At 40.9% G+C, this 25,215-nt stretch overlaps 1 protein-coding gene across 1 annotated transcript; it reads right to left on the reverse strand.

The window, feature by feature from the left end:
• Window positions 1-7,407: 7,407 nt before the first annotated feature.
• Window positions 7,408-22,289, reverse strand: BET1 (Bet1 golgi vesicular membrane trafficking protein). Its single transcript, XM_034760458.1, has 4 exons — window positions 22,131-22,289; window positions 12,320-12,435; window positions 10,338-10,394; window positions 7,408-9,111 (listed from the first exon to the last, which is right to left on the reverse strand). The coding sequence occupies exons 1-4, from the start codon at window positions 22,147-22,149 to the stop codon at window positions 8,956-8,958; spliced, it is 348 nt and encodes a 115-aa protein (XP_034616349.1). The 5' UTR covers window positions 22,150-22,289; the 3' UTR covers window positions 7,408-8,955.
• Window positions 22,290-25,215: the final 2,926 nt, after the last annotated feature.

Genomic DNA, 25,215 nt, shown 5'->3' on the forward strand with positions numbered 1-25,215 from the left:
CCTCTTGCAAAATTTTTTTCTCTTGTTGCAGATCATTTGCTGCTTTTGAGTGGTCTAGTGCATATTAAGTAAATGGAGTGAGTGTCTACTTATATAAGCAAGCTACACCTACAGTTAAAATCCTAAACCATGATAAAATTGAGTGCCGCCTTGCCATGTCCCATGCAAGAGAGAATTCTACAAGTAGTTTACTTAAGCAAATTTTAATGTAAAACTGCACTGAATACCAACCATATCGTCTATTGGAGACATGCACTTTATCTTAGGTTGTAAGGTCTTTGTGGAATGGCCTTTTTTTTTTCCCTTCTGTGGTTGTACAGTCCTAGTTCACAGTTAAGGCTTCTAGGCACCAGAATTTCTCATGCCTCATTTCTTAAACTTGTATATTCCATTACTGGAACAGTAATTCTGCTGTCCTTCATTCACCTATAGGTTACATAACTTTCACTTTGTAATATTCAATGATCAGTATCTCACACACTGCAGAAAATGGCTCTACATATACGTCATTCATTTTGAACAGTGGCCATAAGTCTGGCAACATTGCCTTACAATTCCTAGTCCTTAGCTAAATTGTTACAGTTTTCAACCAAACTGGGGAAGTTCTACTGCCTGTGTTATACAGGAGAATATACTGGATGATCACAAGTGTCCTTTCTGGCTTTGGAATCTATGATTAGCGGCAATTTACATTGGTTAGGACCTAAATAAATACCATTTTTTTCTCTCTAAATATATCAGTCCATTAATATTTGTTCACTATGAATATTGATTCATCAGTGTCAGTTACACTCATTGGAATTGTTTAAACTTGATTAAATATGTTTAACAGTACCATAAATTGTAATTGTTTAAAGCACAAATATGTGACAAATGAAATTTGATTGGACAAATTAGCATAATTTGTTACAGAAGTCCCTGACATGAAATGTAAAGCTGCTTGCAATACATGTAAAGTTTAGACCTTAGTCCATCCTGTGCTTTGCTGCACATTGGGCTACCTATATTTGCCATCCTTGCCTGTCAACTGCCCTTCTCTCCAAATCTTCCCATTTCATGTTGTGCTTGATGTCATTCAGAACTGTTTGTTTCCATGTTATTCGCGGTCTTCCTCTCTTTCTTCTTGCATTTTCTGGCTTCCATTCAAGGGCGGTATTTGGTAAGCATTCTTTTTCCATTCTCAGCACATGTCCCAGCCACTGATGTCTTCTCTTGTACATTATTTGTGAGAGGGTACCTTGTCCAGTAATTTTTCTGCTCTCTTCATTCGTCTTCCTATCTCTATATGTTGTTCCCAATATTCTTCTCAGACATTTGTGATGAAATGCATCCAGCTTTTGTGTATTTTTCTTGGTAAGTTGCCATGTTTCACTGCTATATGTTGTGATGGCGGTAACAGTTGCTTTGTACACATTCAATTTTGTCTTGAGGGAGATTTTTTGAGTTGCCAGATGTTTTTGAGTCTTCCAAATGCAGTGTTTGCCTTCCCGGTTCTTATTATTTCCTCTCAACTAGTACCATCTTGGCTGATGGTACTTCCAAGATACGCAAAATTGTCCACCTTCTCCAGTTTCTCGTCTTCAATTTTGATTTCTGTCCCTACAGTCCCCATTAACATGACTTTACATTTCTTTGCATTGTATCTCAAACCTGTCTTCTCCATTACTTCTTTTACTTGGTTTGTGCATTTTTTGTAGTCCGCTGGCAATAAATGTAAAGTTTAGTTTTACATTATACTTGCATTGAATCAAAATTAGTCTTTACATTTATTTCAACCTTATCTGTACCTTCAAAATTGACTTTGGTCATTCCTCCCACCACTTTTAGATGAGAACAAAGCCTTTTAAATGGAAAAAAAAAAATCACAGCTGTCAAAACCATCTTACTGCAAAAAAAAAATGCTTTTGATGGGATTACTCCTCATTAACATAGAGAATTTTCAGTTTAGTGATAAATCAAAGTATGTTTTAAGGAATCTCCACAGCACTGTGGGGTTAATTCTTTAAAGCAGATATTTCCTTTAAGTATCATGACAGCTAATATAAAAGTACATTGCAACTTGAAATACCTGCATTACTTGTACGTAAAATATCATTTGCATTAAGTGCAAGAGCCATTACTAAAATTACTAATGTTAAAAAATCCCAACACCACAGCAATTAAATTTAGAAACAAAAGCAAAGATAATTACAATGTACTTTGTAGAACTGTGTGAACAACGGACATTTTGGTTTGCTGGCAGTTCTGAAAACAAAAATAAAAATCATTTTGAGTTGAATAAAATATTTTTTTTTGATCCAAAAAAAAAAAAAAAAAAAAAAAGTTGAATTTAACATTTCTTTTTTAATAAAATTAAAGGAAATTTCAAATAGTTGTTTCAAACTGAAATATTTAGTTTAAAAAATGTCAGAACAAAACTCAGGTTTTCTTTTTGCCAAAACAATTTGCTGAAATCAATGCAAATTCACAAAGTGATGTGGTCAGCCCAAATCTGCCCTTTTCACCAATAGTTTTGATTGAAAAATGTTACTCAGCTCTAATACAAAATACTGAGTGTACTAAAGTTTTCGTATAGCACCCACCTCTGTAGTGAATAAATGCAGAGTATTTTATGACCATAAGACCATATCATAGCACTCAAATATTTGCTGATATAGGGAGACACTAACATTTTTGGGTATGAATTATAAAATATTCTAAGTAATTATATTTTGTTGTATCTAAAGCTATCCAGAGGCCAATGCTTATTTCTGAGTGGAATAAATTGGCCCAGAAAGTCACAGGTGTTAGTGATCTTGTCATTGTACAACACTAAACAGTTAAAAATGGTTTAGGCCAAGGGTTGAGCAGAGACCTCAGCCAGCATGTCAACAACCACCATTAAAAAGCTATCCTTTTATTAAAGATACAGAAAAAGAAATGATAATGCTTTACATTTCAAATCTCTAAGTAAGGTTTTCATTTTAACACTATCCCTTTCTATTTAGCTGCAGACCGTTTTATAAAGAATGCACCTGGTTTGACAATCTTTTAGATGGTATTAAAGATGGTAACAACTGTTCTTTTTTAGGGAAAAGAGAAAAAATTACTGGAGACAGGGGTGGAGCTGTAAAAGTCTGATCCCACTTCAAGACAAAACACACACAAAAGAGGAGAAAAACAATGACGGGAAAATATAGTTTCTGTTACTAGTGCTTGCTGCTGGAGAAAGACAGGTACAGCATAGTCTTATCGAGCCACTCGGACAACTTTTAGCAACATCAGGCTGTTAGGGCATTCTTCTTGATTGTCTCTGGCTTTACCGCAGTGCTGCAAAAGATGCAGTTGTTTGGCTGGCTAAGCCCAACTCTTATTAAACAAAAGGTGAAAAGAGAAGGAAAAAGGACAAACCAGAGAAGGAGTTAGAGCAGAAACCCAAGTATTACATTCCAGCTGGTGGTCAGGATTTAGTCAGATCTGGTGGAAGTGACAATATCCTCTGGGTTTTCCTTTGGGCTGGGTTGGTCAGGACATCTCTCATGCTCAAGATGATGAAGACTTAGTGCTATCACAATGAATCTTGCGGCCCGAGAAGCCTGTGAAGGTGGCAGCCAGGATGGTAAAGCTCACTCCTTTCAGTCCACCCGTCTTCCACAATTGGAATTCCCCCCCCCCCCCCCCAAAGTCTTTAAGGAACCCAAAAGGGGATAATAGGAAGATTAGCCCAGGGAACTGTACAGCGTAAACTCAGAGTTCCCCCCCCCCCATCTCCCCAATGTGGAGAGGAATATGCAACAGCCCCTCTGAGCTAAGATTCCCACACACTTCACTCCAAATTCACTGGTTTAAATAAAGAAAAAAACAAGTTTCTTTACTACAAAAGATAGATTTTAAATGATTATAAATTATAGCAAACAGATCAAAGCAGATTACCTAGTAAATAAACAAAAATAGAAACGAAGTCTAAGGGCAGGTCTACACTACCCGCCTGAATCGGCGGGTAGAAATTGATCTCTCGGGGATCGAATTATCGCATCTTGTTGGGACGCGACAATCGATCCCCGAATCGACACTTGTACTCTACCAGCGGAGGTAGGAGTAAGTGCCGTCGACGGGGGAGCCGTAGAGGTCGATTTGCCGCCGTCCACACAGCGAGGTAAGGCGGCTCTGATACGTCAAATTCAGCTATGCTATTCGCGTAGCTGAATTTGCGTATCTTAAATCGACCCTACCCCCCGTAGTGAGGACGTAGCCTTAGATACTAGAAAGATAGGATATGAATTAGCGAATTCTCACCCTGGCTGGTGATACAAGCAGGCTGCAGATTCTTAAGGGGCACGCTGCGCTTGCTTGGAATTCTCAAGATTCTCAAGTCTTTCATATACAGACTAGAAATTCCTTTAGCCTGTGTCCAGCACTTTCCCCAGTTCAATCATTGTTTCTCAGGTGTTTCCAGGGGTTTTCTCGGGTTGGGATTGAAGAACAACAGATGATGTCACTCCCTGCCTTAAATAGCTTTAGCATATGGTGGGAACCCTTTGTTTTAAAACTTAGTCCCCAGACCAGTTTGTGGAAAAATACTGACATCCCAAGATGGATTCTGGAATCATGTGGCCTCGTCACATGTCCTTGTAGAGTCATAGCAGCCATTACTTATAGGCTGTCTGGAGTGTTCCCTGGAAAGCTCACCAGGTGGGAGATAAGCATCTCCTAGGGCCTATTGTTTTCCTTCATGGTTCACTGCCCTGAATAAGCCCTTCCCAACCAGCTATCTAGACTGAAAACATCTTGTCTAGTGGATGTTACCCAAGTGTAACTCCATTTGAAGTACAGATATACAGTATTTATAACTTCAGATACAAAAATGATACATGCATACAAATGGGATAATCATATTCAGCAAATCATAGCTTTTCTAATGACATCCTACGTGACCCTTTTGCATAAAATACATCATAATTATGCTATAATCATATCATCATCCTATCACTATGAAGAATATGGGGTGCAGTGTCACACCCTCCTTCACATTTTACTGTTCCTTCATGCTTAAAGATACCCTCACTTTTCTCCAAAGATTGTTTCTGCATTCAAAGTATCAGATCTATTTTTCCTGGAAAACTAATTAGGTTGTAATATCAAGAAAAGGCTAAAACTCGAGCTACAGTTTCCCCAGAAATCAAGGGTTAGGGAGATTGAGTCTTTCATAGACATACCTTTTACTCACCCGTTGAGGTTTAAAACCTACACCTCAAAATCCTGTCAATTTTAAACAATCTAAGACAATCAAACAGAGGCAGATTTTATTATCTGAGGATTCCCACAAAGGCTGAGAAAGGGCAAGAATAAACTAAAGTAAGTACTAGTGTACACATCAGTGTTAGTGCAACACTTTTGGGCAAGGGCAGAAAACAAATATACCAACATTCATTCAAGCGTAGTTCAATTATGCTATGGATTGCATACACAATGAGTCCCTGCCATATAGGTAGTTGTATACACTAGGCACCAGGAGAAAAAAATAAAGTAGTCCATGTAGTGAAACTGTTCAGATACTATGTTTGATAACCAAAAAGAGACACTGCAATAACGTGTGTGTGTGCGCGCGTGTGTGTGCGTGTGTGTGCGCGCGTGTGTGTGCGCGCGCGCGCGCGCGCCAGCCAGTCAGGCTGGACAGCTGCAAGAGGGGGAGGGATAGTTCAGTGGTTTGAGCATTGGCCTGCTAACCCCAGGGTTGTGAGTTCAATCTTTGCGGGGCCCACTTAGGGATCTGGGGCAATATCAGTACTTGGTCCTGCTAGCGAAGGCAGGGGGGGCTGGACTCAATGACCTTTCAAGGTCCCTTCCAGTTCTAGGAGATAGGATATTTCCATTAATTTAAAAAAAAAAAAAAAAATAGGGGAAGGGCTATGTTAGCCCTAGAATGATAAAGGCCCTTTCCCCTATAAACTTAGGGGTTACCTCAGTGCAACTAGGGACACCTTAGTTCAATTAAGGGCTGCCTGAGACAATTATAAACCCCTCTTCTGGTGAGAGAGGGGGCAGAGAGACAAGTTGTTGCAGGGCTAGTGGTAGCCGGGATAGGCTTCTCCAGGGTGAGAGGCTGCTCTCCTCCTGGCAGGGGAAACAACTAAACTGAATGCCTATTTAGGGGAAGGATTGGTACCCCGGGGCCAATAACATGACAACACCCACAGAGAGGGGATAGGAAAAGGTATCCTCCTGTATTTTGTTTGTGAATTTGTTTCTTTTGTTTGGAGCACTCTTTGGGCCTGCCCCAAAGCCTTCCTTGAAAAAAATGATAAATAAAAAGGGAAAGAAACACTGTCCAGAGTGAGGCTGATTTACTCCAGGCCCTGCCACCTGCAAAGGGGAAGCACTAAGCCTGGCAAGACAGATGAGGTGCAAAACGCTGGAGGGCAGAGGCAATGTATTCAGATTAATGCTTGTAGTATCTCCGCTTCGGGGGCAACGCTCACTCCCAAAGACTACAATCTCTACAATGGAATAGTGAGTGTACTTTAATTCCTGAAAGCAGATTTATGTTAAAAATGGAGGGTTCCTTGGACAGAGGCCCATTGCAATATACCTACAGTGATATAAACAGCAATCCTTTAAATGAGGAGGATGTGTTACATAAGAGTCAGTATTTCAAGCACATTTTGTTTGTGTCAATTTTTTTTAGAAGTTTGACAACAAAAAATTTTCAAGTCTACTTAAACTATAGTAAATGAATTCTTTTGCAGACTATCTAGAATTAGGTCACTTCAGACATGGTAGATAAGAAAAACACAATCAAGTTGCCAAATATGGATTATAAAAGTCAGGGCCGGCTCTAGGCACCAGCCGACCAAGCACGTGCTTGAGGCGGCACCTCAGAAAGGTTGGCCAAAGTTGGGGTGGTCGGGGGCGCTCGAGGGATAAAAAAACGTTTTTTGTTTCAGCCGGGCAGCGCAGGGGTGTTTTGGCGGTGCTGCACTGGTGAGGGGGGCGAGGTCTTCAGTGGCACGGTGCAGTACTCAGGGCGTTTGGCCGGCCCAGCCCAGCGCAGCGCTCAGGGCGGGGGTTTGGGTGGCCCCGCGCAGTGCTGGGCGGGGGGCTGTTACGGCGGAGCGGCGCTCTTCTTTTTTGCCTGGGGCAGCAAAAAAGTTAGAGCCGGCCCTGATAAAAGTAACTTCCCGCCAGACTAATACTAGTATGATACTTAAATATTCAGAATGCACCTCAGTTAACCAGTTGTTTAAGGTATTTGTTTTCCAAGCAAGAGTAGTTGCATCATTAAATGCTGCTGTTTAAAATATTAAATACGGATTCTAACATTATTTTAAAATCAGCACTTTTGAAAAACTTCTTCGTATTTTATGCGAGGAAAAATTACGTAAGATGGAACAAACCTGCCATCTATTTTCAGGAACAAATCCATATGCCTAAGAAATATACCACAGACATGCTTTATTTTTTACACTTTGTAATGGGGTAGAGTACTACAAGTCATGGCAACATATTGCATTAATAGTGAGTCTAGAAAATTTAGGCAAGGCATAGTTTTCTTTTCGATAACACTTCAATCTCTAGAAAATGGTTTCTATTTTGTATGCTGCATTTAACAGTGTAATAATTGCTAGTCAACAATTTATCTTTATGAATAACCAAAACTAAGGCTTAATCTTAATAAATAAAAGTACCTCTAACAAAAGAGGTAATTAGTGCTATATTGCATCATAATACTCTCCAGTATAAGAGCTTATAAATCTGGTTTCACATTTCAAAATAATGCTAAGTAGCTTTAAGAGGTCATTAACTGACAGAAACGTACGAAGGGTAAAAACCCCAGTGATTCAATAGAATCAGTAAGTTTTAAGTACTTAAATATAAAATGTAATGGAAAGATGCTATGCAAATATTTGCATCTTGTCCATGCTGGTTCCCCAAACTATCAAAAGGCATTTGATTATACTGAATACATCTTAGGGCTTGTCTACATGTGCAATGTTCCTTGATCTGCACCACTATAGCACTTCAGTGTGGACATTACCTATGCACCGCTATGGGGTTCTCCTGTCAGCATAGGTAATCTACCTCCCCAAGAGGTGGAAGCTAGGTCAACAGAAGAATGCTTCCATCCACCTAATGCTGTCTAAAGCAGAGGTTAGGTTTGCATAGCTGTGTGTCTCAGGGATGAAGATTTTTCCACACCTCTGAGAAACATAGCTATCTTGCTGTAAATTCCCAGCGTAGACCAGCCCTTAGCATTACTTGGTCTCAAATTAAAATTAACCAACGTTCTTCCAGTTTAGGTCAGTTAATTCCTCCTTAAACTGAAAGGTGGTTTTTTTTTTTAATTTCATTTTTAAATTCTAAGCCATGATACTTATAGAAACTTGCCAACCCCGACCCAAAGCATTACAAGTATGACGGTACTGTACTTGTAGTTTCAGGTGGTTTAATCTATGTTACAATAACTCTGTTTTGAAAAAGCACAAGCCTTTTTCATACTTCTATAATCTGCAAATTGCTACAAGCCTGATCCTGAGGTCCTTGCTCAGGATCAGGCCCTAATTTTGTTTATAATTTTTTTTTTTACTACTTTATTAAAAAAGTGAAACCCATTAAAGGAAATTCAAAGTTAAAGGTTCAAATTTTGTCCTGGCAGGGCATGTTTTTAATGTTTGTTCGTTTGTTTTGCATTTCCAAAGATATTTCCCCAAAAGTAACTTGAGCCAAGGTGTAAATATGCACAAGGTAGTAGATAACATTTGTTAACCCCAGAAAACAGGGGATATGATAAGAAAGCTTCTGGAATGGTAAACATCAAGACAAAATATACATAACAAATGCACTGATATCTAATATAATTTACAATAACCATTTAACCATATTTATCAACAGAGTATGTAAATTTAAGGTCTGTCCTCACAAATTAAGACCATTTTGTAATTCTGTTGAAGTGGCACAAAAAACTGGATATAATTTGCATCATCTCAGTTTAATAATCCAGTAAATTACAAAAAAGACAAAGAGTGCAAAGAGCATCATGTAGCACAATAGTTTTGTCTGGCTCCCTCTGGAGAGTGTTTTCAGTCTGCCTATAGTCGCATCTAGAAATCCACCTGTAGAATCAAAGTCAGAGTCCTACGAAAGAGGAGAACATATAGATAATCATTCTAAGAAAATAATACCACGCTACAATGGACTATGCACATTCACTTCTTGCATTTGTCTTTTCTTCCTATATTTAGAATATTAAAAAACATTTCAAACCAGCATATGAACAGGCAGTTACATCTTGCTAGCCTATAACAAAGAGAAGTCCTCCTTTCATGTCCATTGCATCCGATTACCTGTTTTCAGGTACATCTTGCACAAGTAACCAATTTTCTCTGATTTTCTTGTTTTTGCTTCTCTTCTCCATTTTTTTTAAATCAATTCTAGCACTGACATGCCTTCTGTACAGGTGTGTCAAAGCTATACTTTAATTCCTATTGCATGTTTGCTTTAATAGAGCAGAAATAATTAGACTCATCTGGGACCTACCAATTTTAACTGCTCCTTTAAAAGTTATATTCATACAAAGGCCATGTCTACACTTACTGGGGATCAACACTGCTGCAGGAGGTCTAGTGAAGACCTGTTAAAATCAACCACAGAGCACTCTCCAGTTGACTCTGGTACTCCACTGGAACGAGAAGATTAAAGTAAGAGATGCAGCACAATGCAGACACTGCAATAAGGGCTGGTCCACACTGGGGCAGGGGATCGATCTACGAAATGCAACTTCAGCTACGAGAATAGCGTAGCTGAAGTCGACGTTTCCTAGATCGAACTAAGTTTACTTACTGCGGGTCCACGCGGCGCAGGCAAGCTTCCCCGTCGACAGCGCTTCCGCCTCTTGGCGAGCAGGAGTTCCGCAGTCGACGAGGGAGCACTTCTGGGATCGATTTATTGCGTCCAGATGAGATGCGATAAATTGATCCCAGAAGATTGATCTCTACCCGCCGAATCGGGCGGGTAGTGTGGACCCACCCTAAGTTGACCTAAACTACGTCGACTCCAGCTACATTATTCACGTAGCTGGAGTAGCGTAACTTAGATCAAATTACCCCGGTAGCGTAGACAAGGCCAAAGTGTTTATATGAGGAAGCACTGCTGCTATAGAAATAGTAGCTAATGGTCAATTTGGAGGCTAGAACTGTTTCTCCCTTTTGTCCCTATAATAAAGTAATTAACATTTTTGTGGTATGATATAACATAAGGGATAAATTCTTAGTCCCATCACTTAATATAAAAAATGCCAACTATAAACAAGCATATGTATATATCACTGTAAAAATTCATAAGATTAGTTGCTACATACTTACCATGTCGGATAACATTTTATTTTGATTTTTAACTTCTGTTCCAATTTCAATGGAAAGCTATAAAAGAAGTGAGCATTACCATTACTTATATTATTTGAGTCCTATAAACCAGATTTGACATTATATACTGGGAGAAGTCATTCTGAAAGTATCTGTTCTGTCATCGCCAGTTTTTTTCTAGATGTAGTAACATGGATGGTATATTTTGAAAGAGACTAGAGGAAAAACACCTAGGAAGGAAATTGTGCACAAGAGCAATAAATAAGCTCCTCAGCTCTGGGACACTTGTTACTTTACACCATTCCCCTACAGCAAAGCAGCTCTAACCTGAATACATCTCACTGACGTGCACAGATCCTCTTCTGGTGATGGAGTGCCACCACTGCATCTACATTTACGTTGTATTAGTTTATGACAAGAACATATACAGCCTAAGACTGGCATTATTTTATGGTACACATTTTTCTCCAGATTTTTTTTTTTAAGTTCTCTATAAAGATTGACTCTGGAATCAAATATTCAGAATAGAGCAAAGATGTTTATAGTCTTTTCCCTATTTTTCTCATTTTACTAAGAACCACTCTTCATAGTAGAAGGAGACATAGCATGAATTACCAGAAACTTAAAAGATATGGGTCAAATTTACATAGCAATAAGCTACTCAAGGCTGCAGTTATCAGGCTGTTGGTACACTGCTTGGATGACTGAATGTACTGTCTGTGTTCCTGGCTCTCAGTGCACCTGAAGTATATGGCAATGACCTGACTAATGCACACCCTGGAGTAGCTTATTGTGATATTATTAACACAGACATGCTGACAGCAGAATTTCAAACTTTCCTACCTGGGGCCACCCAAATGAACTACTTTTTTGTGTTATGATCCCACTCCCATGGTCTTTTGCTGTTTTTGTATGAGGGTACTATGTAGATGATTCTAAGTGGCACTTATCAGGAGTACAGCATGGTGCTAGCAGTAGGGAAGGTGGTTAGGAGTGACAAGCTGTGAGAGCAAAAATCAGAGCTTCTCCTTCCCTCACTCCACTAGATCTTAGCAGTCACTGTGTTTTTGTGATTTTACTTCAAAACCCAAACCACCACTTGTGATGCAACCCCTAGTTCAAAGTATGATTTAAGATGACAGCATTTATTTAAGCTAATCTGTCTCTATGCTTGTCTAATTGGAACTGATTTGCTTAATTATGAGCAACAGTCTAGCAATAAGATTGTAAGGGCTTTGATTCTGTAAAATTCATTGCCTTGCACCACATCTCTAGAAACGGCACCTATAGGGAGGGCTCCAAAATGTTTAACAGGTCTTGGAATGGACTAACTATTGGAAAAATGAAATTTCTAGTTGAGTAAAGTGGACTCCCGGGGTTTTGGTTAGAAAAAGGTTTAAAAATACAGTCCTCAGTCTCTAGAATGAGTTAAGATTCCCTAGGCAAGACGTTTCTTCTTTTGAGGAAATCAGGATGTTACTTCCTATTCCATATTATAAATTCATAAACAGATGTAGTAAAAGTTGTCCAAACCTTAACTTGAAGGACTTGATTGTCCTTCAACTACTGTCTCTGCTAAGTACAAGTAGTCTAATTCCTTAAGTTAACAGGAACAAACAAAACACAAATTGGTTGCCAGGTCATTTACTGAGCTAAACCCAGGCTTCTAGTTTCCCTGACCAGCGTGATTCATACTCAAGGAAATGACTCCTAGAGTTGAGAATAAGTAGTAGGTATAGACTCTGCTGTCCTCAACAGGCAAGTAGCTTCATGATTAGCCAAAAGGACAGCTGGAGCTAAAATCTAATTAAAGAGGAAATCAGCTACACGAATGAATGCACTGTGCTTTTTGACTGGCAATATTTTTTTCTTGTATTCAATTTATGTTCTAAACTTTTACTCTATTGCTGCTTCACTGGTTCATAAGATTTTGTGCACTTAATTCACTCCAAGTGATGATGCCACTATAATTATATACTTACTGATTTTATGGCAGAGACTTTTGTACGCAGACTTTCAGTTAACCTTTCATTTTCTTCTTCGTGTACACTATACCCACTATTGGTATAGCCATAGTTACCAGTAGCTACTCCTTCACCTTTAAAAAAAAAAAAAAAAAAAAAAAAAAAAAAAAAGAGAGAGAGACCAGTAAATCAGGTTTACAGACAGGAAACACCATCCAAGCAAAATACAGTATCATGGGGGTCCCAGTCCATTTATGGTTACAAATGCATCCCTTGTGCATCCCTGCAGCATCCTCAAGAATGAGCAAGAGACGTTAACATACACAAATTCTCTCAGGAATTTAGAACATTGAGTTTAGCTTTCAATTCAGAAATCGGGAAATTAAAAGGTTCTTTGGTAACCTTGATTTAACTAAATCATATATCATGACCCAATTTTGCCCTCAGATACAGTAAATTTTTGTATCTCTAAGGAAGAGAGCCTGAATGGTAAAAGGCTGAAAGTAGCACCGAGTCCATTGTATATTAAAGTACACACTCCCAACTATGCCGTATGTGGAATGCAGGAGTTAAGGTTACTCAGTAAGAATCTTCATAGTTTTGACTTTGGAATGTTTACATTGTAACCTGTTATATTAAATATAGGTTTTAATGTCCCTTTAGTTTATAAAAAGGGGAAAGGATTAACATACATACTGCATAATCAGAGTTTTACTCATGTGTCTACCAGCAAGAGACTTTAATCATCCTGATATCTGCTGGGAGAGCAATACAGCGGTGCACAGACAATCCAGGAAATATTTGGAAAGTGTAGGGGACAATTTCCTGGTGCAAGTGCTGGAGGAACCAACTAGGGGCAGAGCTTTTCTTGACCTCCTACTCACAAACAGGGAAGAACTAGTAGGGGAAGCAAAAGTGGATGGGAACCTGGAGGCAGGGACCATGAGATGGTCGAGTTCAGGATCCTGACACAAGGAAGAAAGGAGAGCAGCAGAATACGGACCCTGGACTTCGGAAAAGCAGACTTTGACTCCCTTAGGGAACAGATGGGCAGGATCCCCTGGGAGGGCAAAGGGGTCCAGGAATGCTGGCTGTATTTTAAAGAATCCTTATTGAGGTTGCAGGAACAAACCATCCCGATGTGTAGAAAGAATAGTAAATATAGCAGGCGACCAGCTTGGCTAAACAGTGAAATCCTTGCTGATCTTAAACGCAAAAAAGAAGCTTACAAGAAGTGGAAGATTGGACAAATGACCAGGGAGGAGTATAAAAATATTGCTCAGGCATGCAGGAGTGAAATCAGGAAGGCCAAATCACACTTGGAGTTGCAGTTAGCAAGAGATGTTAAGAGTAACAAGAAGGGTTTCTTCAGGTATGTTAGCAACAAGAAGAAAGTCAAGGAAAGTGTGGGCCCCTTACTGAATGAGGGAGGCAACCTAGTGACCGAGGATGTGGAAAAAGCTAATGTACTCAATGATTTTTTTGCCTCTGTCTTCACGCACAAGGTCAGCTCCCAGATTGCTGCACTGGGCAGTACAGCATGGGGAGAAGGTGACCAGCCCTCTGTGGAGAAAGAAGTGGTTCAGGACTATTTAGAAAAACTGGATGTGCACAAGTCCATGGGGCCGGATGCGCTGCATCCGAGGGTGCTAAAGGAGTTGGCGGGTGAGATTGCAGAGCCATTAGCCATTATTTTTGAAAACTCATGGCGATCGGGGGAGGTCCCAGATGACTGGAAAAAGGCTAATGTAGTGCCCATCTTTAAAAAAGGGAAGAAGGAGGATCCGGGGAACTACAGGCCAGTCAGCCTCACCTCAGTCCCTGGAAAAATCATGGAGCAGGTCCTCAAGGAATCAATTATGAAATATTTAGAGGAGAGGAAAGTGATCAGGAACAGTCAGCATGGATTCACGAAGGGGAAGTCGTGCCTGACTAACCTAATTGCCTTCTATGAGGAGATAACTGGCTCTGTGGACGAGGGGAAAGCAGTGGATGTGTTATTCCTTGACTCTAGCAAAGCTTTTGATACGGTCTCCCACAGTATTCTTGCCACCAAGTTAAAGAAGTATGGGCTGGATGAATGGACTGTAAGGTAGATAGAAAGCTGGCTAGATCGTCGGGCTCAACGGGTAGTGATCAATGGCTCCATGTCTAGTTGGCAGCCGGTTTCAAGCGGAGTGCCGCAAGGGTCGGTCCTGGGGCCAGTTTTGTTTAATATCTTTATTAATGATCTGGAGGATGGTGTGGACTGCACTCTCAGCAAGTTTGCAGATGACACTAAACTAGGAGGCGTGGTAGATACACTAGAGGGTAGGGATCGGATACAGAGGGACCTAGACAAATTAGAGGACTGGGCCGAAAAAAACCTGATGAGGTTCAACAAGGACAAGTGCAGAGTCCTGCACTTAGGACGGAAGAATCCCATGCACTGCTACAGACTAGGGACCGAATGGCTAGGTAGCAGTTCTGCAGAAAAGGTCCTAGGGGTCACAGTGGACGAGAAGCTGGATATGAGTCAACAGTGTGCTCTTGTTGCCAAGAAGGCTAATGGCATTTTGGGCTGTGTAAGTAGGGGCATTGCCAGCAGATCGAGGAACGTGATCTTTCCCCTTTATTCGACATTGGTGAAGCCTCATCTGGAATACTGTGTCCAGTTTTGGTCCCCACACTACAAGAAGGATGTGGAAAAATTGGAAAGAGTCCAGCGGAGGGCAACAAAAATGATTAGGGGTCTGGAGCACATGACTTATGAGGAGAGGCTGAGGGAACTGGGATTGTTTAGTCTCCAGAAGAGAAGAATGAGGGGGGATTTGATAGCAGCCTTCAACTACCTGAAGGGGGGTTCCAAAGAGGATGGAGCTCGGCTGTTCTCAGTGGTGGCAGATGACAGAACAAGGAGCAATGGTCTCAAGTTGCAGTGGGGGAGGTCCAGTTGGATATCAGGAAAAACTATTTCACTAGGAGGGTGGTGAAACACTGGAATGCGTTACCTAGGGAGGTGGTGGAGTCTCCTTCCTTGGAGGTTTTTAAGGCCCGGCTTGACAAAGCCCTGGCTGGGATGATTTAGCTGGGAATTGGTCCTGCTTTGAGCAGGGGGTTGGACTAGATGACCTCTTGAGGTCCCTTCCAACTCTGATATTCTATGATTCTACGACCTCTGCCTTGCAGTGGGATGCTGCACTTGGCAAGTCATCTACTAGTTGGATGAAGGAGCTTCAGAGCTGCTACCCAGATTGTCAACTGGCAGATGACTGACCAGTAGAGGAGAGTCAGTGCCAAAATCATCAGCTTAGTATGCTCACCCCCTCCCACCTCTAATAAAGGGACTGTCCAACCAGTAGCTAAACAACATACTGGGAGAGGGATGCACCGTGATCCCTGCATTCTCTCTCTCCCTCCCCTCCCACTCACCCCCCCCACACACACCCACCCACCCACCCCAGTACTCAAAGCAAAAGCAGTCTAGCTTTGCAGGCTAAGAGGAACAGCAGGGCGAAGCAGGCCACAAGTAGAAGACATATCAAGGGAGGTGGCTGGGTAAAAGCCCGAGTTTCCAGGATTGGGAAAGAGAATGATGAGGTAAAACGGGAGGGAGGGGGGAGGGGAGAGAAAAGAAAACCTGCTAAACTTTAGAGTAGAGATTGTATTTACTTTCAGCTAGCAATCTAGTTCCTATCATAATTTATCACTAGTACCTAAAAATTTCAAATCACACTAAAACTGTTTGAATCCCCTCGACAAATTAATTCTCTCAGTTCATCTTTGAAAAGGTTTTGAGAGAGAGGAGACAGAGCAGTCATATCCACAAAACAAGAATAATGCATTGATATTACCTCTTGACTGATTTCACACTGTACCATATACAGTAGAGGCATACACAGGAACACAGGATAACTAGATAACTGGTATTATGGATTTATGATATTCCATAATAACAAGGTGGTTTTTTGTTTGTTGGGTGGTTTTTTTTTTAAACGGATGCAGAATAAAAAAAACAACATTTTTTTTTTCACAAGTTGGCTTAATGACAAGTTTTCAGTAAGGATGAATGAACTGGAAAGCTTCCATTTTACTATCATGTTACTCAAAAATGGGAAAATTGATCTTTTTCTTTTAATTTTTTTCCAGTCAGATTTGGATTAAGACCAAATATGGAAAATTGGCTCAAAAGGAACCTTTTCGCAGAGTTACAAGCATGTGCAAAATATGAGATTATAATTGAAGTAACCTTATGGTATTCATTACTAAGTGAATATTATAGTAGAGATGTGTTTACAATGGACTTTGATAATCTGTAGCTTGGAGCCAAAGTCTAGTAGTTATACATCAAAGGTCATTGCAAGAAGCAGTCTTTTACAAATGGAACAAGCATTCCCAGCCTTTTAAATAAGCAAACCCCATATTTACATAAACCACAACTTCAAGCGGGAATGGGGTTGTCAGACAGGTATGGAAGAAGTACAAAGGGCAGACTTTTGAAGTTTAAGATAAATCAATGCCGTGTGTGTACTGTCCCACAACATTGTGTGCTGTCATTATGGTAATAAGCAGTATGCAGTAAGCACCACTGTGTAATAGGCAGCTAAAGAAGGGACAGGTGGCTGGAAGCAATGGCAGAAATTCTAGAAATTGTAAGTATTTATAAGAATAGAAGAATTTACCTAGACAACCTCTCTCAATGTGCCTCAATCTGAGGGGGACTGGGTAGGCAAGTAGAAACTGAATAGACTAAATAAAACAGATTCCTCCTAAAATAAAATGTAAGAATCTGTCAAGAGTTGTGCACTAGGAAGATAGAGGATTCACACTCATCTTAGAGTGTACAAAAATTGTTTTTTTGGGATTCTTTAAAATCAAATATTCTATTGACTGAAACCATCTACTGAAATGACAGAGCACAAAGTTTAATAACTAAGCAAGCAGGACATTTTTTAATGCCATCATAATAGCTATGTAGCCACATGATCAATTTAAGTCACTTTGTCTGGCCTTCTAATAGCTTTTCAACATCAGTTTCATTCAGGAACAGTCTGTTAGTCTGGTACCAAAAAGATGGCAAATACTATAGGAAACGCTGAAAAGCAAGGCACTGAATTTTATCAATTTGCAACCTCCTTTTTATGTTGAACACTACCTTCAATGTACCACGAAATGAGCAATTAGGAGAAGTGTCTGAAGCACTTCAACCTTAGTATACCCATCCAGACATATTTAAACTTGCAGGTCTTGCAAGTGAAGAAAGGGGAAAAAATTAAAGAATCAATATTATAGAGTGAGCTGGTAACCACCCCTATATTTTAATTACTTTGACATCAATAGTCTAACATGACACAGGAATGGATACAAACATCCATTCAGGGAAAGTATGTTCCCATTTAATACTGATCCCATGTCTGAATAGAAAATCAAAGAATACTGTCTGAATTAATCCTAAACTTCTGATGCATGGGTCACAGGATATAGATCTTGTTGATGAAGTATTAATTCCTACCAATCCTACAGTGTATTTTGGAAGCTCAGAAGTTCTTTTACTATCACCATCAACACCATGGTTGATTGACCGAAAGAGGAGGATGCCCAAATTTCCCAAAGACTCTGTGGAATTCAGGAACAGTATCTATATTTGCACCCAACTACCATAAATGTTAAAATGTATAATGAGCACAAACTTTTTAAAAAGCATGACTTTTAATCAGAGGCGGGGTGGATAAAAATCAATGATTTTTTAAAAGAAAAAAAATTAGATTTTTTTGATAAAATGCTTTGAGGAAAAAACCTATCTAAAGAAAATTTTAATTAATATATATTATAGCTCAAAGATATGCATCATGGAATAGGGATTATAAATTCTAATTCTATAGTATGAGACAATATATTCATGTATGTTTAAGAAAAGTTTTGTAAATGAGATCCAGTAAGTTCATTGATTGGGGACCCTATCTTGTGAGGTTCCACAGGCTTTGGTCCAGATTATTTAGGTTAATCTTTCTATCTACCCAATGGGACTCAGTGCTCAGTTTAGAAGATACCATCAGAGATGCTTATTTTTGCAGTTCTCAAACTGGATTTGTGTCTCCAGAGATAACATGCTTGTTAACAGCAAAAATGTTTGTAAATAAATAAATAATATATAGAGGTGAGAAATAACAGACCTCAACTCTATTGTTCCTCTGCAAATTTGTGTACACACAGTCAATCCCCTACCTCTCTCTGAAAGTGCAAAGTTTCAAAAAATTCAATAAATAGAAGATTGTTGGGGGCAGCATAGATCTGGACAAGGAGAAGAAGTCTGGAGATAAACGTGAGAAGTGAGGGACATATGCTTGTTTTGTTAAAATATTATATGTTTGCTGTTGAAGAAAAAAATCCAGAATACTTAACGTTGTTTTAGTTAAATAAAACAATTTAAATGTCTGTCTGGTGATGTTCTCCTCCTAATACAGCATGGCAAGAAAATCCTCCAAATATTAATGATTAACCTGTTGAACTGGAGATAGTTCACCTCCCAGTGACTTCATAAATATCTGCTTCAATTACCTTTGGTAAATTAAATAACCAAAGAATCATTCATTTTCTGCTATAGCTGTAAAACTAATCTGAAAAGTTTTCAAAATAGAGTGTACCTTCTAAAAATGAAACCTACATCTATCTCTGAGTTATGTGAAGAATATGTATTAAGTTATAACAACCAACAAGAATGCACTTTTATGTAGAAATCCATGATTAAATTGAGTCTTCCTGACTAGTGATTTAAATCAAATCCACCCTGATCAGAGGACCAGAGGGAGAGGCACTAAACTTTTTTTTTTTTTTTTTAAAGCAACTAGAAGGTGTGTTTGGAGGGATCTGACACTACAAACTGACCATTCCTTCAGTGGAAATCTGACTTGATTTAATTAAAGAACTAGACCCACACACAAAAACCTGAAAGAATTCAGAAGCAGCTATGAAACCTATTACTTAACTAACATGACTGATCCCAAGCACAAAGAAGCGTCAGAAACATGGCTGATAGAAAAAATGTTATTATTCTCTTCTAGCATTTAAAAGTAAAGATCAAGATTTCTACCCCAAATCTTGTTTGCAGAGTACGTTGTATCATGCCATTGCATCATAATTAAGGCTCTGTGTTTGTCATGGAGGTCGCGGAAGTCACAGATTCCTTGACTTCCTGAGACCTTTGAGACTTCTGCAGTGGCCAGTATGGCTGATCCCAGGGCCAGCTGCACAGGCAGCCCTGGGGACAGCCACACAGGCTGCTTTGGGAGCGGCCTCGCAGCCAGCCACTGCTGGAGTGGTCCCAACCCCAGAAACAGCCACACCAGCCGCTGCTCTGGCGGCCCCAGGCATTTGGCCCCAGGGACCACCCAAGCGGTGGCTGCTGCAGCGGTCCGAGGGGACAACTGGAGCAGCCACTGCTTGGCGGCCCCCCAGCGCTTGCCTGCCCCAGCTGCTGGTGCCGCAGGCTCCCCTCTGCAGAACCCCCACCACCCACCCCCAAGATTCAATAGGGGATATTTATGATATAAGTCACGGACAGGTCACAGGCCGTGATTTTTTGTTTCTTGCCCATGACCTGTATATGACTTTTACCACAAATTCCCATGATTAAATCATAGCCTTAATCATAATGGAAGACTGGAAATAAAATAATAGTCCTAGATCAGTTGAATTCTGTACATTTAAAAAATATTGTTGGTATTGCAGTAGTATCCAAGGCCATATTTGCACTATATGCTTCTTTTGACAGTGTGTAGAGTATGTACTAAGGTGGCCCCCCAACCCGCAGCACAAGTTTAAATAGCAGTGTAGACGGGGAGGCACAGCTTAGGTGAGTAGAGTACAGACATCCCTGAATGGTCAGGGTATGAACTCAGGTACACAGCCTACATGGCTCTACTTCCCCAAGCCATGCCTTCCTGTCTACATTGCTCTTTTTAGTCATGCAGTGTCCCACTTGAGACTTTCCCTTTCCCTGCCACAAGAAAATATACCAGCAGTGGCTAAAGGCTCTAGCAGGGGGAGGCAGCAGGGAAAGGTTCTGGCAGAGTCCAGCAACTCCCCAGTTCTAAAACCTTTCCTCACTTCAGGTAAGGACTCGAGCAAAGGGGAGGCAGCAGGAAAAGGGAAAGGTGCTGCCAGAACCTTGCCCTGCTGCAGACAAGGATTCTGGCGGCAGGGTAAGGCTCCAGCAGCAGCAAAGGGCTCTGGCAACTCCCCACCACAGGTAAAGACTCTGGCAGCGGGGAACAGCTCAGCCTCCCTCTGCCAGAGCCTTTTCTCACTGCAATGAAAGGCTTGGGGACCTGCTGAAGTCTTTCCATGCTGCCCCCACCAGAGTCTTTCATTGACATGTAGCTACACACTGCAGTATGGACACAACCTGCTTTTCACTGCACCATGTAGCTACACATACCCTTCACAGTGTGTAGTGTAGACATAGCCTAAGGCCTCCAGTCAGGAATCAGGGCTCTGTTGTGCTACTCATGATAGAAACACATAACAAAAAGATGGTCTACTATGGCCCAAAGAACTAAGTCTACGGCCTTATCTACACTTAGCATAGCGATTTCAGTCAGGGGTGTAGAGATAAAATCTACACACTTGATGACATAGCTCTGCTGACAACTCTCCCCCCCCCCCCCCCAGTATATACACAGCAAAGGTAAAGTCATGAAAGGAAGTAGTGTTTTTATACCTGCCAAATTCATGTTTGTTGGCATTGCTGAGTCTACCCTAGTAGCCTATGTAACAGAGTCTGTTTTACTACATTCTGAATGGTTTGGTCAAAACTAATAGATCCTAACTACTTAGTAGATTGGGTAATTATTTTATTCTTGTATTTTATTTACATAATTACAGTTTTGTCAATTTGGACTATGTTTTTTCTCATTTACTTAACTTTTTCCCACCATTATGGGGAAAATCACAACCTTACGTAGTAGTGAAAGGACTTAACGGCAATGTGCTGTACAAGTAATAGTGCCTGCCCCAGACAGCAACATGTTCATAACTTCCCATACTCCCTTTTACATAATCCTTCCAATGGCCAGCATTCTTGTTACCCAACATTGAAAGGGTTATTTCCAAGCCACATTATAGACACATCTGAAAGATTGATACCAGCTGCAGAAGTAGCCTGTCTTCAGGCAGGAAATGAAGGGCAACAAACAGCTACATATAAATTTACAAATACGTTTTCCAAGTCAAGGCTCTAAAACAGAGTCCATGAGCTTAGTACTAGCATGCTACAAAACAAAAAGGCAAAAATAAAAGCAGCAATTTAAATTTATCTTCTTTCACTTTCTGTCATCATCAGCAGGTTGGAGGATGATCTCTACCACAGATTTACATGTGGGTCCTGACATGACTCAGACCTCCCACTTTCTGTAAATAACAATCGATTGCTGAAGGGTATTGAGAGAAGCTCTGAAACAACGACAACATTCAATTACTGGGGGGTAAAGGAAAGCAGCAGCTGGAGTGGGGCGAGTCTGATAAACTATGATCAGCGACGTGGAAAGGAAAGTGCCCCACGGGCTTCCTACCCCAGCGCTGGGATGGTGTCTCGCTTCTGCAGCCTCCTCCCAGTGCCACTGACTTCACAGGGGCACAACCCCGGCGGGGGTAACCGCGCTGGAGTTTAGCCAGACACTAGTTCAGGCTACGGGTAAGGAGGCCACAGAAACGATTCACGCATCATTTCCACCTCCTTGCACGGCCCGGTCCCTCCTCCGGCCACCCCCCAACTCCCGCTCCCCGACCGCCCCGCTCAGCCCTGCAAAGCCCGGGCCCCTCCCCGGCTCTCCCGCCGCCGCCCCCCGCTTACCCAGCCCAGCGCGCCTCATCCCTGCGGCGGGATGGGCAGGGGACCGGCTCCCCCCCACCCGCTGAGGAAGCGGCTCTGCGCGTCAGCGGCCAAACTCCGGCTTCCGGGCCCTCCTCAGTCACCCCAAACGCCACGACATCGCTACCCCACAGCCCTCTGGGTAATGCAGTCCCTCCACGTGCGGGGCCCTTCCGGCCGAGCGCGGGGCCTCCTGGGTAGTGTAGTTAATAATAAAAAATAACATATGGAGCTAGACCTGTCTCATAGAGCTGGAAGGGACCCTGCGAGGTCATTGAGTCCTGCCCCCTGCCTTCACTAGCAGGACCAAGTACTGATTTTGCCCCAGCTCCCTTAGTGGCCCCCTCAAGGATTGAATTGACAACACTGTGTTTAGCAGGCATACCCGCAAACCACTGAGCTATCCCTCCCCCTTGCATAGCAGCTGGTTTAATCTCATTTGAAGTTAAGTGATTTTCTGGTACTTGAGTTTAAAGAAAATACTTTTATGAGGCTTATTTATAGATTCTCCTAATTTAAGTGAGGCATTTACTAGAAAAAAAGGCAGCTACACTGGGTTCTCTAATTCTATAGGAGACTGGCATCCTACGTTATTTTTATTTATTATTTGTATTGCAGTTGCCTTTAGAAGTCCTAGTCCTGAACCAGAGCCCTGCTGTGCTAGATACTATTCAACTGCATAGCAGAAAGATAGTCCCTGCCCCAAGGAGATTGCAATTCACGTACAAGAGGAGACAATGTGATTACAGACAAACCTGGGTGCATAATTAGACAATATTGGTCAGTATGATAGGCAGTGGGTCTTAGCAAACCAGCTGCCATCCTATATACAATTGCTTTAAAACAAATCATTCTCCTTTTGTGACATGAAAATCCTGGTAACTTGCAGCATTTCCTTTTTCTCTGCCTATCAGTTGAACAGATCTGTCAGCTACAGTGTAGCCTGATTTTAGCACATCTTTAAGATGAATATGGAAAAGACATGTATTTACTCTCTTTGCATGTAGAATTTTTACATGATTTATATGTAGAAGTAATATTGATTTAAAATTTCCCTTCCCAAGCACTAAAGTGTAGATTTAAATTTATGAAACAAAAGCCCACCCTAGCTATAGTGTTTGATTGTAATTTCTTGCCATCTCTTTCTAATAGTCAAGCCATTCTTTACCTCATTTTGGAAACACATAATCAGAATAGGGAGCCTTGTGCCCATCTGAGTTGTGTTCCTTTCTGTGGGTGTACAGCATGTACACAACACCAGCAGGATTAAAGGGAGGCAGTGAAGGGGCAATTTAGGAGGGGCAAAGTAAAGAATGAAGGAGAAAGCAAAGCAGGAGAAAAAAATTAAATTTTCACCCTGTCCAGTACAATCTCCCTTCAGCAGCAGGCAATTTCCCATAAAACCTTATCTGAAATGCTACAGCTCTTATTATTTACTCTATGTATATCTATGCTGCCCATTATTTTAGTGTCTAGGTTTCATCTACATCAGTCCAGGAAAACTTATCAGTTCCTTTAGGAAAGGGGATAGTTTTCTTATACTGCTTTCCCCACTTCCATCCAGATCAAAGGTGCTTATTTGTGAGAAAAACTTTTAGGTACTTTACTATGCAGAGTTCACAGGCGGGGCCATTCCCCAATTTGGTTGTTAAACAAAGGGTTTTTTTAAGGAAGTGATCCAGGACGCATTTCTTTAAGTGGCAAGATTTGGATTTAGCTTCATCTCTGGCAGTTGTGAAATCCATAGCTAACGGCCATATTCTGAGAGAACCTTATTCCTGCCCCTTGCAAATTTGAACCATCAGTAATACCATTTTCTTCCATGGTGGGTTGCAGAGTGACAATCCCTGTGGAAGTGCCTCAAACTCTAAAACAGAGAGTGAATTCCAGCCCCCACTGGAAAAACTTATTTTTTCTTCAATGCAACCAGAAGTTCACCCAAAGTCTTCTGCTATGAAATATAACCCCACTTACATTTTTCTTTTATATTGTGCATGATTTGTCTGCTCTGTGATGAGGATTTCCTGGCTCTTTGTGATATTTCTTTATGTCATATTTCCCATGACTTGTTTCTCTATCTTCCTTGTTTTAGGTAGAAAAGGTAGATTTATGCCATCATGTCCATACCGTGCTTATAACATCTTGTAACCATTTATTAATTCTATAAGCCATTTATAAATGGAATGATATTTATAAATGTGTGACCAGTAGGTACTCTATATTTTCTTATAGCATAAAGTAGTGAATAAGATGTTGTATCATACAATTAATGTGTATTTCACTTTGTATTTTTTCTAATTTTATTGTAGTTATATTGTTTAATACACCTCTCTGCACCTTTTCCAATTCTAATACATCTTTTTTGAGATGGGGTGACCAGAACTGTAAACAGTATTCAAGGTGTGGGTGTACCCTGGACTTGTATAGCGGCATTATGGTATTTTCTGCTTTATTAGCTATCCCTTTCCTAATGGTTCCTAACATTCTGTTTGGGTGTTTGACTGCCGCTGCACATTGAGTGGATGTTTTCAGAGAACTATCCATGATGATTCCAAGATCTCTTTCTTGGGTGGTGAATATAGTGACCAGATAGCCTTCTTATAACTAAAGTATTATTCATTTTAACAATAGGAACAAAGCATGTAGGGCTTGTCTACATAGCAAATTACTGCCTGGCAAACTGGGATGTGAATTTACAGCATGGGAGCTTGACACACAATAATATCCTGTGTGGACGCTACTACAGCACAGTGAAAGTCCTGGAGTCTGGCTCAGCATCCTACACTAAGTTCTCCATCTATATGTAGTCTGTGACTTTTGCCATCTTACATGCATGGTTTTCTTATCTATAGGCTTATCGCCCCCTGATGGTAGCTTAGGCAGGCCTGGCTTCTTCAGACACCTAGTGGATGTCTGTCTTAGGTCTGGTCTATACTACCCGCCTGAATCGGCGGGTAGAAATCGACCTCTCGGGGATCGATTTATCGCATCCCGTCGGGACGCGACAATCGATCCCCGAATCGGCGCTCTAACTCCACCAGCGGAGGTGGTAGTAAGCGCCGCCGAC

Source organism: Trachemys scripta, chromosome 2, assembly GCF_013100865.1.
Source record: "Trachemys scripta elegans isolate TJP31775 chromosome 2, CAS_Tse_1.0, whole genome shotgun sequence".
NCBI lineage: Eukaryota > Metazoa > Chordata > Testudines > Emydidae > Trachemys > Trachemys scripta.

What these genes read in the sequence shown, in the direction of transcription:
- BET1 (XM_034760458.1), bottom strand. An exon ending in AAGTCTCTGCCATAAAATCA is followed by an intron (nt 10,395 to 12,319) that starts GTAAGTATATAA and finishes CTTCTTTTATAG; the next exon opens with CTTTCCATTGAAATTGGAAC. An exon ending in ATAAAATGTTATCCGACATG is followed by an intron (nt 9,112 to 10,337) that starts GTAAGTATGTAG and finishes CCTCTTTCGTAG; the next exon opens with GACTCTGACTTTGATTCTAC.